We start from the raw sequence: 18,290 nt of genomic DNA, 5'->3' as shown, positions 1-18,290 counted from the left end.
TTCTATTATCTCTAACCTGGAGCTTCTATTGTCTCTAACCTGGAGCTTCTATTATCTCTAATCTGGTGCTTCTATAACAGCTCTAACCTACAGTCCTCACTCCTACCTCATCTTCATTCCTTCATCTTCCCTGACGTCTCATCAAGGTACTGTGTTGTGAACTCTGTTTTTGGGCTCCCTCTTGTGGTCACAAGTGGTACTGTGTGAGTGCTGTCTTTGGGCTCCCTCTGGTGGCTCTTTGTGTCATTCTGCAGGTCTGAGGCTGGTTCAGCTGTCTCGTTATCTGTTAGCTGGTTTCCTATTTAGCTCTCCTGGACTATCAGTTGTTGCCTGCTGTCGATGTATTCAGTGCTATTTTGATCACTCCTGAATTCCTTCGCTATCAGTCTCTCCAAGAGAAGCTAAGTTTCTGTTTGGATATTTTTTGCTCATCAGTGTTCAATATGTTTCTTGGTTATTTATTTGTCCTTGTCCAGCTTGCTAATATGTGATTTCCTTGCTTGCTGGTAGCTCTAGGGGGCTGAGTTTCTTCCCTCACACCGTTAGTTGGTGTGGGGGTTCTTGAATTCTCAGCGTGGATATTTTGTATAGGGTTTTTTACTGACCGCACAGTTCCCTGTCTGTCTTCTGCTATCTAGTATTAGTGGGCCTCATTTGTTGAATCTGTTTTCATTTCTACTTTTTGTATTTTCCCCTTACCTCACCGTTATTATTTGTTGGGGGCTTCCTATATCTTTGGGGTCATTTCTCTGAGGCAAGTGAGGTCTTACTTTCTCTATAGGGGTAGCAAGTTTCTCAGGCTGCGTCGAGACGTCCAGGAATTTAGGCACGTTCACCGGCTACCTTTAGTGTGTTTGGTTAGGATCAGGTTGCGGTCAGTCCAGTTACCACCTCCCTAGAGCTCGTTCTATGTTCAGTAACTTAGCTAGTCAGTTCGGTGATCCTCAGCCACTAAGGATCATAACAGTACAGCAGGCCAAAAAGTGTTTAATGCATCGCAGAAGTGGGATAAGAGAAGTCCTGAGTACAATTTTTTTTTTCCTCTCCCTTTGCTGCAGTCTGTCCAGCTTCTCTCATCCCCTTAATCTCTGGGTGGCTTTGAGTTCAGCTGCAGACATGGATATTCAGAGTCTGACTTCTAGTGTGGATCATCTTGCTGCAAGGGTGCAAAGCATTCAGGATTTTGTTGTTCGCAGTCCTATGTCTGAGCCAAAAGTACCTATTCCTGAGTTGTTTTCTGGAGATAGATCTAGGTTTCTGAATTTTAAGAATAATTGTAAATTATTTCTTTCTTTGAGACCTCGTTCCTCTGGTGATTCCGCTCAGCAAGTTAGAATTGTTATCTCCCTGTTACGTGGCGACCCTCAGGATTGGGCTTTCTCCCTGGCGCCAGGAGATCCTGCATTGCTGAATGTGGATGCGTTTTTTCTGGCACTTGGATTGCTTTATGAGGAACCTAATCTTGAGAACCAGGCAGAAAAGGCCTGGCTGGCTCTCTCTCAGGGCCAGGATGAAGCAGAGGTGTATTGTCAAAAATTTCGGAAATGGTCGGTGCTTACTCAATGGAATGAGTGTGCCCTGGCTGCAAATTTCAGAGAAGGTCTTTCTGAAGCCATTAAGAATGTTATGGTGGGGTTCCCCACGCCTGCAAGTCTGAATGACTCAATGGCTTTGGCCATTCAGATTGATCGGCGTTTGCCGGAGCGCAAATCTGCGCACCATCTGGCGGTGTTTTCTGAACAGAGACCTGAGTCTATGCAATGTGACCGAATTCTGACCAGAATTGAGCGGCAAAATCATAGACGTCAAAATGGGTTGTGCTTTTACTGTGGTGATTCAACTCATGTTATCTCAGCATGCTCTAAGCGCTTAAAAAAAATCGCTAAAACTGTCACCGTTGGTACTATACAGCCTAAATTCATTTTGTCTGTTACTTTAATTTGTTCTCTGTCATCCTACTCGGTTATGGCTTTTGTGGATTCAGGTGCTGCCCTGAACCTGATGGATTTGTCGTTTGCCAGGCGCTGTGGTTTTGTCCTGGAGCCTTTAGAATTCCCTATTCCACTGAGGGGAATTGATTCTACACCATTGGCTGAGAATAAGCCTCAGTATTGGACTCAAGTGACCATGTGCATGACTCCTGTACATCAGGAAGTGATTCGCTTTCTTGTGCTGCATAATTTGCATGATGTTGTCGTTTTGGGTCTGCCATGGTTGCAGGCCCATAATCCAGTACTGGATTGGAAAGCTATGTCTGTTTCAAGTTGGGGTTGCCAGGGGATTCATGGCGATGCTCCTTTGGTGTTAATTGCTTCTTCCACTCCTTCTGAGGTCCCTGAGTTTTTGTCGGACTACCAGGATGTATTTGATGAGCCCAGATCCGGTGCCCTATCTCCTCATAGGGATTGTGATTATGCTATAAATTTGATTCCTGGTAGTAAGTTCCCTAAGGGACGACTTTTTAATTTGTCTGTACCAGAACATGCCGCGATGCGGAGCTATATAAAGGAGTCTTTAGAGAAGGGACATATTCGCCCGTCCTCCTCCCCTCTTGGTGCAGGAATCTTTTTTGTGGCCAAGAAGGATGGTTCTCTGAGACCGTGTATTGATTATCGTCTTCTAAATAAAATCACAGTGAAATTTCAGTATCCTTTGCCATTATTATCTGATCTGTTTGCTCAGATTAAGGGGTCCAGTTGGTTCACCAAGATAGATCTTCGTGGTGCGTATAACCTTGTGCATATTAAGCAGGGGGATGAATGGAAAACAGCATTTAATACGCCCGAAGGCCATTTTGAGTACTTGGTGATGCCTTTTGGACTCTCTAATGCTCCTTCTGTGTTCCAGTCCTTCATGCATGACATCTTCCGAGAATATCTGGATAAATTTATGATTGTGTATCTGGATGACATTTTGGTCTTTTCTGAGGACTGGGAGTCCCATGTGAAGCAGGTCAGGATGGTATTTCAGGTCCTACGTGCTAATGCCTTATTTGTGAAGGGCTCAAAATGTCTCTTCGGAGTACAGAAGGTTTCCTTTTTGGGTTTTATTTTTTCTCCTTCTACTATTGAGATGGATCCAGTCAAGGTCCAGGCTATTCATGACTGGACGCAGCCTACATCTGTTAAGAGTCTTCAGAAGTTCTTGGGTTTTGCTAATTTTTACCGTCGCTTCATTGCTAATTTTTCTGGCGTGGTTAAACCCTTGACGGATTTGACCAAGAAGGGTTCTGATGTGACTAATTGGTCTCCTGCGGCCGTGGAGGCCTTTCGGGAGCTGAAGCGCCGGTTTTCTTTGGCTCCAGTTTTGTGTCAGCCTGATGTCTCTCTTCCTTTTCAGGTCGAGGTTGATGCTTCTGAGATTGGAGCAGGGGCTGTTTTGTCGCAGAGAAGCTCTGATTGCTCTGTGATGAAGCCTTGTGCTTTCTTTTCGAGAAAGTTTTCGCCTGCCGAGCGGAATTATGATGTTGGTAATCGGGAGTTGTTGGCTATGAAGTGGGCATTTGAGGAGTGGCGACATTGGCTCGAGGGAGCTAAGCATCGTGTGGTGGTCTTGACTGATCACAAAAATCTGATTTATCTCGAGTCTGCCAAGCGGCTGAATCCTAGACAGGCTCGTTGGTCGTTGTTTTTTCTCCCGTTTCGATTTCGTGGTCTCGTACCTGCCTGGTTCGAAGAACGTGAAGGCTGATGCGCTTTCTAGGAGTTTTGTGCCTGACTCCCTGGGAGTTTCAGAGCCGGCTGGTATCCTCAGAGAGGGAGTGATTTTGTCTGCCATTTCCCCAGATTTGCGACGAGTGCTGCAGAAATTTCAGGCGGATAGACCTGACCGTTGCCCAGCAGAGAGACTGTTTGTCCCAGATAGATGGACCAGCAAAGTTATTTCCGAGGTTCATTCTTCGGTGTTGGCAGGCCATCCTGGGATTTTTGGTACCAGAGATTTGGTGGCTAGGTCCTTCTGGTGGCCTTCCTTGTCGCGGGATGTGCGTTCCTTTGTGCAGTCCTGTGGGATTTGTGCTCGGGCTAAGCCTTACTGTTCTCGTGCCAGCGGTTTGCTTTTGCCTTTGCCTGTCCCGAAGAGGCCTTGGACGCACATTTCCATGGATTTTATTTTGGATCTTCCAGTCTCTCAGAGAATGTCTGTCATCTGGGTGGTGTGTGATCGTTTTTCCAAAATGGTCCATTTGGTGCCCTTGCCTAAGTTGCCTTCCTCCTCCGATTTGGTTCCTCTATTTTTTCAGAATGTGGTCCGCTTGCACGGCATCCCTGAAAATATTGTGTCTGACAGAGGATCCCAGTTCGTGTCCAGATTTTGGCGGATCTTTTGTGCTAAGATGGGCATTGATTTGTCTTTTTCGTCGGCCTTCCATCCTCAGACGAATGGCCAAACCGAGCTAACTAATCAGACCTTGGAAACTTATTTAAGATGTTTTGTTTCTGCTGATCAGGATGATTGGGTGACTTTTTTGCCATTGGCCGAGTTTGCCCTTAATAATCTGGCTAGTTCTGCTACTTTGGTTTCGCCTTTTTTCTGCAATTCTGGTTTTCATCCTCGTTTTTCCTTGGGTCAGGTTGAGCCTTCTGACTGTCCTGGGGTGGATTCTGTGGTGGATAGGTTGCAGCAGATTTGGAACCATGTGGTGGACAATTTGAAGTTGTCACAGGAGAAAGCTCAGCGCTTTGCCAACCGCCGTCGCGGTGTGGGTCCCCGACTTCATGTTGGGGATTTGGTATGGCTGTCTTCTCGGTATGTTCCTATGAAGGTCTCCTCTCCTAAATTCAAGCCTCGCTTCATCGGTCCTTATAAGATTTTGGAAATCCTTAACCCGGTGTCATTTCGTCTGGACCTCCCAGCGTCGTTTGCCATTCATAACGTGTTCCATAGGTCTTTGTTGTGGAGGTATGTGGTGCCTGTGGTTCCTTCTGTTGAGCCCCCTGCCCCGGTGCTGGTTGAGGGCGAATTGGAGTACGTGGTGAAGAAGTTCTTGGATTCTCGTATTTCTAGACGGAGGCTTCAGTATTTGGTTAAGTGGAAGGGCTATGGTCAGGAGGATAATTCCTGGGTTGTCGCCTCTGATGTTCATGCAGCCGATTTGGTTCATGCCTTCCATGTGGCTCATCCTGATCGCCCAGGGGGTTTTGATGAGGGTTCGGTGACCCCTCCTCAAGGGGGGGTACTGTTGTGAACTCTGTTTTTGGGCTCCCTCTTGTGGTCACAAGTGGTACTGTGTGAGTGCTGTCTTTGGGCTCCCTCTGGTGGCTCTTTGTGTCATTCTGCAGGTCTGAGGCTGGATCAGCTGTCTCGTTATCTGTTAGCTGGTTTCCTATTTAGCTCTCCTGGACTATCAGTTGTTGCCTGCTGTCGATGTATTCAGTGCTATTTTGATCACTCCTGAATTCCTTCGCTATCAGTCTCTCCAAGAGAAGCTAAGTTTCTGTTTGGTTATTTTTTGCTCATCAGTGTTCAATATGTTTCTTGGTTATTTATTTGTCCTTGTCCAGCTTGCTAATATGTGATTTCCTTGCTTGCTGGTAGCTCTAGGGGGCTGAGTTTCTTCCCTCACACCGTTAGTTGGTGTGGGGGTTCTTGAATTCTCAGCGTGGATATTTTGTATAGGGTTTTTTACTGACCGCACAGTTCCCTGCCTGTCTTCTGCTATCTAGTATTAGTGGGTCTCATTTGCTGAATCTGTTTTCATTTCTACGTTTTGTATTTTCCCCTTACCTCACCGTTATTATTTGTTGGGGGCTTCCTATATCTTTGGGGTCATTTCTCTGAGGCAAGTGAGGTCTTACTTTCTCTATAGGGGTAGCAAGTTTCTCAGGCTGCGTCGAGACGTCCAGGAATTTAGGCACGTTCACTGGCTACCTTTAGTGTGTTTGGTTAGGATCAGGTTTTGCGGTCAGTCCAGTTACCACCTCCCTAGAGCTCGTTCTATGTTCAGTAACTTAGCTAGTCCTATCTGTGATCCTCAGCCACTAAAGATCATAACGGTACTGTAAATAAAGTCTGTTGAATTCATCACTGCATCATCCTTCCAGACCACCACTCGCAGCTGATAAGGACTAGGAGCACAGGTTGGCGAGTAATGCTATCCGCCATTGTTTATATAAAGATTCGTGATCACATCCCTCAGACACCTCTCATCCACATATATCGGTGGCACAATAATGCCACTTTGGTGGTGTCTGCCACTAATTTTTGAAAATGTGTAGACACCTGGTTCGGTCTCCTTCATGTGTGTTGCCTGTAGCAGTAGGCCTCTGAGACCATCAGGCCTCCACTTCCTTTGAGTCAACTACCCGTGTTACTATCCTTACATTTTTTTGACAATAGTAGTCTACAAAACTGATATTTGTGCCACCTGAGTGTGGCTGAGCATCAAAGTAGGTTGAGCTGTTGCATGTGGCATCAGGGCTCCCAGCACAGGAGGCCTACACCAATCCCTCACCCATCTCGTCTTACTGTGACGTTCAATTGAAAGCTGTAAATCCTGTCCCAGACCCCGATACCTCATGCCTGGCTGATTGCTGCAGTGCCATGATACAATTTTGTACTGTGGGTGAATTGAGGCCATTTTCCTGGTGTCTGCCCCTCATTTGATGTGTTTTGGTAGCTTTTGGGCCCATTTGAAGGTGTTGTCTATGCGTCTGTTTTTGCCTCCTATTGACTTGAATGTCAATCGGCTATGTTTGGCAAATATTTAACAAATAAATCTGTGAATATTGCATATTTGGCAATCGTAAACCAAGCAATGAAATATTCGCTCATCTCTAGTGATAGGTATCACGGAAATGTACCCCAGACCAAAGAATACTGTATGGCTGAGAAACGTAAAACAGCAAAAATTTTGAGTGCTTTTTTGGAGTGATAGATATCACATAAACATACCCCACACCATGGAATACTGTATGGATGAGAAATGTAACCCAGAAAAATATTTGAACGTTTTTTGAAGTGGTAGATAGCACAGTAATGCATCCCAGACCACAGAATACTGTATGAGTGAGTAGTGTAACCCAGAAGTGTCTTAAAGCTCGTTTTGGAAGTGTTAGATATCGCAGAAATGTTCAGCAGAGTACAGAATACTCCATGGCTGAGAAATTTAACCCAGCAACACTTTTAATGCTTTTTTAGAGTGTTATATATCACAAAAATGTACTCCAGAGCATGTAATACATGATCGATCACACAATATACTACATTTTTTTACAAAAAAAAATGTTGCAGCTGTATATTTTGCAAGGTATTGCACAGCCCTAATCGCTGTCCATAGACTGTATTCTCTCAATTTCCCTGCCCGTGATTCTCTCCCTTCCTAGGCTGAATGCAGATTGTATGTGATACAAACAATCAGCTCTTAGCAGGGCTGTTAGTATGATGGCTCAGCTTCAGCACCAGTCAGAGGCGTATCTGGGGGGCGGCGGTCCGAAGCGTCTCTCCTGGCGGCTGAATTTTGCCACCCCCTGGACTGGGAGTCAAGCTGACGTCCGGCACAGAGAAATTGGGGGTATTTATTGTGTGGGGAGATTTACTGTGATAGGATTTTTAGTGTAATGGGGCTGTGTGAGATTTTGTGTAACGGGGTATGATTTGGGGAGCAAGGAAGTGACAAGTGCAGACACAATATGGGGAGCGGGAGAAATTTGAAGACACAATATGAGGAGGAAGGTATGAGATGGGGGCATGTATGGGGGAAGGGTGCAGACACAATATGGTGAGTGGTGGTATGGGTGTAGACACAGTATGGGGATCGAGGGAAAAATGTATGAGGACACAGTATGGGGGTTGATGGGATGGGTGCCGACACAGTATGGGCAGTCGGAGGGATGTGTGATGAGGCAGTATGGAAAGTGAGAGGGTAAATGTATGAGGAGGGAGAGGGAAACGTGTGAGGAGACAGTATGAGGGGAAAAAAATGTGAGTGGGCACAGGATAGAGACTGAGTAGTGTGGGGGGTGTAGCATGGGGGAACAGTGTAAGGGCACAGGCAGGAAGTGACAGTATACCAAGGGGGTGTGATGATGGGGCACAGTTTAGAGACTGGGCCCTTTAGGGGGACTCTGTGTTAGGCTTCTTTCACACTTCCGTCGTTCGGGGTGCATCATAATGCAGTGAAGTGACATATCGACAGATGTTGTGAAAATAGTGTAAAACGTGTGCAACGCATCCAGTGTTATATGACGGATACGTCGAAGGAGTTCCTGCCTGCATTTTCAGGTATAAAAAAAATCCTTCTGGGCATGCTCAGAATGAAAAAACGGGATACGTCGCTGGATTCCTGTGTGTGACGGTCATCGACGGATCCTGCGTCCATAGGCTTCCATTATAGCCAACAACGGGCAGCCCAGAAACCGCCGCTGAGCGATTTTCCGACGTGCAGAAAAAAAGTTCCTCTGAACGTTTTCTCCGCACAACGGACCGCTATTTTCCGACGGATCCAGTGCACGACGGATGAAACGGATGGCCATCCATCACAATCCGTCGCTAATAAAAGTCTATGGGAAAAACAGGATCCCGCAGAAAAATTAGCAGGATCCTGTTTTTTAAAAAATCGACGGATTTCGACTGGAGGAAAAAGACGGAAGTGTGAAAGAGGCCTTAGAGAACAGTGTGAAGAGGATCCCCAGTATGGAAAGCAGGGAGCAGTGTAGTGAACATGTACCATAACAGGGACAGCCTGGGGTCATATTTGTGCAGGGAATATAGTGAGGGGCAATTCTTTATTCAGGGGCTCAGTGTAGGGCAGATATTTTTATTTAGAAGCATTATAATGACACTTGTATCTTTTAGTGCGTCATGTGGAGATTTTCTTCATAATACCGGAGAAGATGGAAGTCTGCAGAGACGGCTGTGGATGAGACAACTCATCATGGAGTCTGGACAAGATGAAGAAAAGAAGGAGAACGCCTCCAGAGACGACGTCACCTATCAGGTACCTGGATGTAAAGGTTATTTGTGATACTAATTATCATATTTTTATTTATGTTAGGAGTAATAAAGGGGATGTCCAGGTATGTGATGCGTCTGCAGTCATTCTATGTGACTGCAGACTTCTGAATTCTCACAGTGCGCACTGCACGCTCTCAGGATTCTCTGGTGCCGGTGATTTACATATAAGTGGTCATGTGCCGACTAGACATGTGTGGCCTCAATGAAAATGGCCGGGCATGTCTAGTTGGAATGTGGCCAGTAGTATACAAATCACACACGGGTGCTTCTCACAAAATTAGAATATCATCAAAAAGTGAATTTATTTCAGTTCTTCAATACAAAAAGTGAATCTCATCTATTCTATAGAGCCATTACACACAGAGTGATCTATTTCACGTGTTTATTTGTTAATGTTGATGATTATGGCTTACAGCCAACGAAAACCCAAAAGTGATTATCTCAGTAAATTAGAATACTTTATAACTTCAGCTTGAAAAATTATTGTAAAATCTGAAATGTTCCCTACTGCAATGTATGATCAGTAAATGCACTCAGCACTTGGTTGGGATCCTTGTGCATCAATTACGGCATCAATGCAGCGTGGCATGGAGGCGATCAGCCTGTGGCACTGCTGAGGGGTTATGGAAGCCCAGGTTGCTTTGATAGCAGCCTTCAGCTCGTCTGCATTGTTGGGTCTGGTGTCTCTCGTCTTCCTCCTGACAATACTCCATAGATTCTCTATGGGGTTAAGGTCAGGCGAGTTTGCTGCCAATCAAGCCCAGTGATACTGTTGTTTTTAAACCAAGTATTAGTACTTTTGGCAGTGTGGACAGGGGCCAAGTCCTGCTGGAGAATGAAAATGCTAATTCCAAAAAAGCTGGTTGGCAGAGGGAAGCATGAAGTGCTCTAAAATGTCCTGGTACATTGCTGCATCAAACATGCAGGGGAGAATTCGAAATCGAGTACCGCCCAATGCTCACCAAGTAACGAGCACATCTGATCACCGTGATACTCGAGTGATATCCGAGCATCACCAAGCACGTCCACACTTTCCTAGTTTTAATGCATACTAAAAGAGGTGAGAGGAAGGAAAGGGGTGAGGGGGGTTGAGAATGGTGGTGTGGGAGGAAAATGGCAATGAAAAAAGGTGTTTGTATATAAAATATACATATCTAATTACATGGCATGATAAATAATTAAATGTATGTAATTAGCCTGTAATAGTTGGTGCTAAATATTCAAACCTTGTTATATGTATAGTAGTTATTATTATTATTTATTATTATAGCGCCATTTATTCCATGGCACTTTACATGTGAGGAGGGGTCATTAAAAAAAGGCAGGAAGGGTGCACAAATATTCCCCCTAAAGTCAATTGGAAAAATAAAAAGTTGCTGAATTTACAGTTGGATTTTTCATTCACTGACCATTGGGCAAGTGGAACGGGATAACCAGATTCTCAACACCTACCATTTTGTCTCTGCCTATCACGATGACTGGGTAGAACTACTTCCCTGGGTAAAGTTTTCCTGCAGAAACCACATTCTTCCAGAGCATCTCCAATCTTTGTAATATACTTCAGGCATCCTCAAGTGCCCTCTCCTATGTCTGCTTCCTCGGTGGTTCCAGCAGCTGATTCTTTATACTGTGACTTCCTCCAGGTCGGAGGGTAAACACAGGCCTCCCTCCTTAACAGGCAAGCTGTCAATCAGCATGACACCAGTAGTCCCGCCCTGTCAATAGGGAAAGAAACTGCTGCTCTGTTGACAGGGAGTATCTGAGTCTGTCAGGAGCAGACAAGTCCTGGATATCCCCTTTAAGGACGTATCCCAGATAAAGGCTCATGTAGACAAGAAGAGCGGTTTGCCACCTCAGTATCACCCTGGAGAGAAAGTGTGGCTGTCATCCTGGAATATTTGCCTCAAGGTGCCCTGGTACAAGTTCGTTCCCCAATTCCTCGGTCCATGCTAAATCCTCAGCCAACTTAATCCAGTGACCTACCATTTTCAATTCCCTGTGAATCTATGGATCTCTAATTCTTTTCATGTCACTACTGAAGCTGATAGTTCTAAATCCCTTCTCAAAGCCCCATGCTACTTCCACTACCTCTGTTACAGATTGTCCATCAGACTTCTTCGAGGTTAGCAACTTCCTGGATACTAAAAATGTTCAGGGGAGGACCTTCTATCTGGTAGATTGTAAGGGCTTTGAACCTCAGGAGAGATCTTGGGAGCCTGCCAAGAACATCTGTGCCCCTGTCATATTGGAAAGGTGGTCAAGTAAGAGAACGAGGGTACTATCATAGCATTAACGCGCACATGTTCCCAGCACAATGCAGCTCACTGCGCTCATCGCTCTGCTCTTTCCCATGTCAGGCTGCCACACTGAGTCCTCATGCAGCTCTACCAACTATGTTGCATATTCCTACAGTCTATACCTTGCTATAGGGAGGCACGGCTAGATCCTGCAGGAACTTTGCCCTGCTGTGTTCTGCAGTTCCCTCCACTAATCCTTGACGGAATGTTGTTTCCTAGTTAGTTTGTTTGCTAGTATCCTATTTCTGCACTTGTTGGTATTGATTCTCCTGTTATCGAACCAGCTTATATGCCCATCCTTAAAACCTACAAGAGAAAAAAAGTAAGCAAAAACCCTGATGTAACTAAGTAAAAAAGCAAAAGTGCATTTAAATAACACAGTTTTTAGTAATACTGTTTTTTGATCAAAAAATAGCACAAAAACTATCCCACCGCATCAAGGTGACTCTGATCGGGACAGTCCTACACTGTCTAATATTAAAACCTTACCATGTGTCAATGTTGACCTCAGTGTGAATAAGGGCAGACAAAAGGACTGGGCCCAAACAGTGAAACGACAGACTGGGGAAGCCTTATATACAATCTCTAGCTCAGAAACAGGGAGGCCATACGCAGGCATGCACAGAGTGCTACAATACAAAGAAAAAACAATAAAATTGAGCTTAACTTGAGTTGGTACACATGCAGAAGTTAAACGCATTTTCACATTGGCCACAAAACATTTACCCATCCTTTCTGACGTCTCCACTCCTGAACACTCCCTTTTGTACACTGATCCTGTGCTGCCAGCGCTGACTCCAGATTGATGGGTAGGGTGGTAGAGAGAGATAAGGAGAAAATGTAGGGCGATGCAGAACTGTGAAGAGGATGGGTGGGGTGGTAGATAGAGTTGAGGAGATTTAGGGCGGTGCAGCACTGTGGAGAGGACAGGTAAGGTGGTATACAGAGATGAGGAGGAGATTAAGGGTGGTGCAGCACTGTGGAGAGGACAGGTAGGGTGGTTGAGAGAGAAAAGGAGGAAACATTGGGTGGCGCAGCACTGTGGAGAGGACAGGTGGGGTGGTAGACAGAGATGAGGAGGAGATGTAGAATGTTGCAGCACTGTGGAGAGGATGGGTAGGGTGATAGAAAGAGGTGAGGAGGAAATGTAGGGCAGTGCAGCACTGTGGAGAGGATGGGTAGGGTGGTAGACAGAGATGAGGAAGAGATGTAGAGCGGTGTAGCACTGAGATGACTGATAGGGTGGTAGACAGAGATGAGGAGGAGATGTAGGGTGGTGCAGCGCTGTGGAGAGGACAGGTAGGATGGTAGACAGGGATGAGGAAACAAAAGGTGGTGCAGCACTCTGTTTAGGACAGGTAGGGTGGTAGACAGAGATATGGTGGAAATGTAGAGCAGTGTAGCACTGTTGAGAGAATGAGTAGGGTGGTAGACAGAGATGAGGAGGACTTGTAGGCCGATGCAGGACTGTGGCAAAGACAGGTAGGGGATAGCAGAGATGAGTAGGAGATGTAGGACAGTGCAGCACTGTGAAGAGGACAAGTATGATGGTAGAGAGGATGAGGAGATGTACAGCGGAGTAGCACTGTGGAGAGGACAGGTATTGTAGTAAACAGATTAGGAGTAGAGTTTTAGGGTGGTGCAGCACTGTGGAGAGAATGGGTAAGTGGAAGACACAGATGACTAGAAGATGTAGGGTGGGGCTGCACTGTGGAGAGGACGGGTAGGTGTCACGCACAGTGTAGGAAAGGCTAAGTGCAACTGGAAGGGATAAGGAAAAGGGAACCAAACACTAGGAAAGGGGGGAGTGGAGACCCCTAGACATATCTAACGTCACCCTGTCTACCCTATTATCCCTATATAGGTTACGCACCTATCGCCGTGCAGGATACCTAATCCCTGCCTGACCCTGGCGATAAGCCCTGCACCACGAAGGACAGGATGAGCACTTGTCAATCCCACTAACACTAAAGACAGTAAGGATAAATGAAACAAGGGGGACATTTAGCTTGAGCAGACTCAGAGAGAAACACTGACACTCTCCAAACTCCAAAGAAGATGATAGCAGACTGCTACAGCTCCAAGCCTCAACAGGAAAATGCAAATAGAAAATATCACCTGCAACTCCCAACAGGAAGTTGGGAGTTATAAACATCCAGATCCAGGTGACACAATTAGGGCTGGGGGAGATGGCCTCCGGGTCCTAGTGTCAGAAGGACCAGGCAGAAGTCTGCAAAGCAAACTGCTGAGACCTTCTGCAGACAGATGCAGTGCAACAGTCTGCAGCCTCTTCAACATCAGTGCCAGTAGGGTGGTGGACAGAGATAAGGGGGAGATATAGGGCAGTGCAGCACTGTGGAGAGGACAGGTAGGGTGGTATACAGAGATGAGGAGATGTAGGGTGGTGCAGCACTGTGGAGAGGACAGGTAGGTGGTAGACAGAGATAAGGAGGAGATGTAGGATGGTGCAGCACTGTGGAGAGGACAGGTAGGTGGTAGACAGATGAGGAGATGTAGGGTGGTGCAGCACAGTGGAGAGGACAGGTAGGTAGTAGACTGAGATAAGGAGGAGATGTAGGATGGTGCAGCACTGTGGAGAGGACAGGTAGGTGGTAGACCGATGAGGAGATGTAGGGTGGTGCAGCACAGTGGAGAGGACAGGTAGGTGGTAGACAGATGAGGAGATATAGGGTGGTGCAGCACAGTGGAGAGGACAGGTAGGTGGTAGACAGATGAGGATATGTAGGATGGTGTAGCACTGTGGAGAGGTCAGGTAGGTGGTAGACAGAGATAAGGAGGAGATGTAGGATGGTGCAGCACTGTGGAGAGGACAGGTAGGTGGTAGACCGATGAGGAGATGTAGGGTGGTGCAGCACAGTGGAGAGGACAGGTAGGTGGTAGACAGATGAGGAGATATAGGGTGGTGCAGCACAGTGGAGAGGACAGGTAGGTGGTAGACAGATGAGGATATGTAGGATGGTGTAGCACTGTGGAGAGGTCAGGTAGGTGGTAGACAGAGATAAGGAGGAGATGTAGGATGGTGCAGCACTGTGGAGAGAATTGGTAGGGTGGTAGACAGAAATGAGGAAGAGTTGTAGAGCAGTGCAGAACTATGAAGAGGACTGGTAGGGGGATAGACAGAGATGAGGAGATGTAGGGCAGTGCAGCACTGTGGAGAGGACAGGTGGGGTAGTAGATAGAAGGGGACGAGATGTGGGATGGTGAAGCACTGTGGAGAGGATGGTGTGAGGGGTTGCCACTCTTGGCAGAAGCCTTCAGGTAGACTCAGGAGTACATGCACTTGAAAACACAAATGGGTTTATTGTGTGTAGTATAAACCATGGTGCTTAAAAAACAAAACACAGCCCCGTGGGCACTGTAGAAAACAAAAACAAAATTATAGCATACGGTTCAGTCCTCCTTGGTGCGGGTTCCTCCTGCGTATGATTAGGGAAAACCACTCTTAGTTCTTACATCTGTGGGAAGTGCAACTTCTCCCCATAGCACCACACACTGACTGAAGCAAAGGTCCAGGTATATCATCACATGTGCTGGTCATGTGATCATGACATCGCTGCAGGTCCTCAAACACCTGCAGGGAAAGGGGTACGGTGAGCACCCTCCCTCCCGCACTGCAGGTGTTCACATGAAACCAGCCCATTATTCTCTGTACATGGCCTCTCAGCACCTAGTGTGCTGGAAACACAAAAGCCCTCCGGTTTCACATCACTGACCGCTGCATGCGCAATGACACGTACCTCCCTTCCTCTGCAAAGCCAGTGACTCTGTCACAATGGGTAGAGAGGTAGACTGAGATGAGGAGATGTTAGGCACTGGGGAGAGCTTTGTTGGTGCGTTTGATAAGTTTATATTGCATTCTATAGTGGATGAGTGGGGAATATCAAAGTCCCGTACAACCTCTTTAGATATTATAGGGAGCTTTAGGTGCAAATTTGTTTCCTTTACATTTCTGTTTGACTTAAAGTTGCATGACGGTGGACCTGGCTGTCACCAGCACAGGAAGAGTGCACTGCTGGTATAAGAGGTTGTCTTCTTTGAAGAGTATGTTACATGTGTAATTTGTGAGATTCTTAAAGTTTTACTTGTTTACATTTTCTGCTTTAACGACTTTCTCACATAATACATAATAATACGTCCCTGCGCCCTGGGCCTTATTGACACGGGACGGATTATTATGCCATTTTTTTAATGCAACACTGTGACCGAAGTCGTGGTGATCACATTAAAGTTCCGACGCCATCTTATCTAAGGGTAGACAGTGTCATCATTCCCTGTTCTGCGTCACGCTATCCAATCATGGACCGTGCTGGGGGTTGTGTTGCCACAGAAGCCTGGGACACCACCATCGCTGATCCTGAAGAACACAGAAGAAGGAAGAGAGAAGACAACTGTAAGTGTTTTTATCCCTGCCTGATCTCTCCTCATCAACTCCAATCCCCTTCTCCCACATCCACCCTCCACCCACCTTTGCACCACCTCCTTGCGCACATCCAGCAGCCATCGAGCGTTGATTAGTGATACAGTTCACTGATCAGCACTCATGCTCGCTGTTTTACTTTTTTTCACCAACATTTTTTTCTCCCAAGTTGCTAATTTTTCTTCTTTTATCTTTCTTTTTTAAAAAAAAAAAAGTTTACACCAAGCACTATTTAATGGAGGAGACATACGCTTTCCTTGCCTCTGACACAGAGAGAGAGGGAGAGGATCCCAACTTTCTTTATTTTTCAGACTCTTGACTCATCGTCCTCCTCCTCTTCCCCCTCAGTTGCTGCTGGACCGCCACAAAGACGTCCCGGGACAGAAGGTGAACCAGCACGAAGATGCCCCAGTACAGAGGGTGAACCAATGCCCCCATTACAAAAGATGAACCAGCACCCCTCTTTACTGACCCCGTATGGACCTCGACCCCTGAAAATTATGAGCCATTGATTCCTGGTTTTGTGGCGCAGTCAATAATTTAGTTTGACACCATCGCAGAACTAGACTTTTTCAAAGTCTTTTTCTCTGAGGCTTTTGTTAACCTCATGGTTGGACAAACTACTTTGTACGCTCATCAATTTTTGGCACAAAACCCAGATTTAACATTTTCTATCTGGTCTCCTATAGAGACAGTTGAAATAATGACATTTTGGGGCCTGGTCCTTCACATGGGGTTAGTGAAGAAGCCAGAACTTCGGCAATATTGGAGTGATGATGTTTTATACAACACTCCAGTGTCCTGAATGGTCCGGGCAAGTTTTTTAGACCATCCAGAAATTCCTGCATGATAATGGTAATGAGGGTAATGTTCAATCACCGCACACTCTTGATAGATGCTTGTGAGGACTTTATTGTACAGATACAGATGTAGCAATAACACAATTCATGAATAAGGAATTGGTGCAGGGATAGAGAAAATGGTGAGGAGACAAGAACATAACGCTTCCACCCTCATAGAGTCTTATTCATGTAGACGCTGTTGGCAGGTTCACTGAAAGGAATAAAGGATATTCTGCTTGCAAAAAGGACACCTGGGTCCAGGGTAGGTCCGGGGCATCTGCGTCTTGGATTGTAGGCTGCAATGTCACATTACAAAATTGCATGAAGGTTGCTCATTTTCAGATTCTGGACTCTACTATAATGAAGCATATGAACATGGGGGGAAATGATCAATTCTTTCATTTTTAGATTTAAATATCTGGCATTTCAAAAGTGTGATAAATTACCTTTACAGTCAAAATTTGTTCTACTTATGTGTGCCCTGACTGGGAGCATTTTATTTCACTGTCTTGTTTGGTTTTAGACAACCTTCAAAAGATGTAGATGAATATCAATGTCCTTCTACTGTATATAGTGTACACAATATAGGGCAGTGCAGTTTTCACATTGGCCACTAGAGGTCAGTAGAGTACAGGGATCTCACTTTACTGCTGCTGCACAGATAGGCTTCTGATCGCTAGCAGCTCTGGACGTACAATGTCACAATGGCGACTTTTATGTGCAGTTTGTGTAGACAAAGTGCCACCAACACATGTTACCTATATGTGACGACTTTAGTGTGAGCACCCTGTGACTGATCTGTTACACATTTAAGATACATTGACCTAGTTGAGAGAGACGTTTAGGCAGTTATGCTGGATTTTACTCTTCTCTTTGGTTGCTGATTAGAAATTACAGACATAAAGGATATGTGAAAGAAAATGTGTTTATTTTTCAGTTTTTCCTAAAGTACAGTGTTCATTTTTACACAATGGAAAGCCCCGATAAAATAAAGAGCAGAAAATGCAGAAGAACCGGACAATAATGAAGAAAAGATCTCAGACCTTTGAAATTGTTAGAACTTGGCAGCTACCCATAGACTGTATCAGCCATTGTCATTAATGGGACTCCATAAACCTCGACCTCGCACAGTGCCAGGTACTCTGAGCGTCCGGGGATCACCACGCTGACGTACCGACCCTCCATCCCGTTACAGCAGAAGGACAAGGTGGCGGATGTAACATTCGTGACTGTGCCGCACCTGGAGGAGAAAACCAGCAAAGCCTTCTGATGATCAACTGCAGGTTCCATTAAGTCAAATTTTAATATAACCCCTCTAAAAATGGCACATCGTACATTAACGAAAGTAAACACCCAGCGCCCCGATACAGTGGACATATTGGACAAGATGAGACATTATAAACATACAGCACAACCCCATTTCTACTAAACCTAGAATGGGAAACCCTTCAACTTTAATGAAAACATACTGACTCTGAAGTTATTAAACTCCTATGGTCACGAAGCGTTTAAATATTTAATCACAAATCTTTATTAACATATAAAATACACACAATTTAAAAATGCCTCACAGTCACAGATAAATATATCAAACATAGAGACCAGCGACATTAGGCTCTATCCAGATCCAGGTACATCAGGTGTATCAATACATAATGCGTATACTATCTATAAATATGCAGCAAAAAGGTTGGGCAAAACTGTATACAAATTTAAAGTGACAGTGCAGACCAGATGACCAAACAGGTCCCAATAAAGTGC

General features: G+C 45.5%; 1 protein-coding gene across 1 annotated transcript in view; it reads right to left on the bottom strand.

Annotated features, from left to right (window-relative positions):
* The window catches only part of LOC143783346 (uncharacterized), an 80,874-nt gene that overhangs the window by 59,622 nt on the left and 2,962 nt on the right, over positions 1–18,290 (bottom strand). The window contains exons 2-3 of the mRNA XM_077271750.1: positions 17,637–17,769; positions 5,343–5,358 (exon numbers count right to left, since the gene is read on the bottom strand). Of these exons, the coding sequence (XP_077127865.1) occupies positions 5,343–5,358; positions 17,637–17,769 (149 nt within the window). The remainder of the gene's footprint in view (positions 1–5,342; positions 5,359–17,636; positions 17,770–18,290) is intronic.

Source organism: Ranitomeya variabilis, chromosome 6, assembly GCF_051348905.1.
Source record: "Ranitomeya variabilis isolate aRanVar5 chromosome 6, aRanVar5.hap1, whole genome shotgun sequence".
NCBI lineage: Eukaryota > Metazoa > Chordata > Amphibia > Anura > Dendrobatidae > Ranitomeya > Ranitomeya variabilis.
This window is presented reverse-complemented; position numbering and strand designations above follow the sequence as displayed.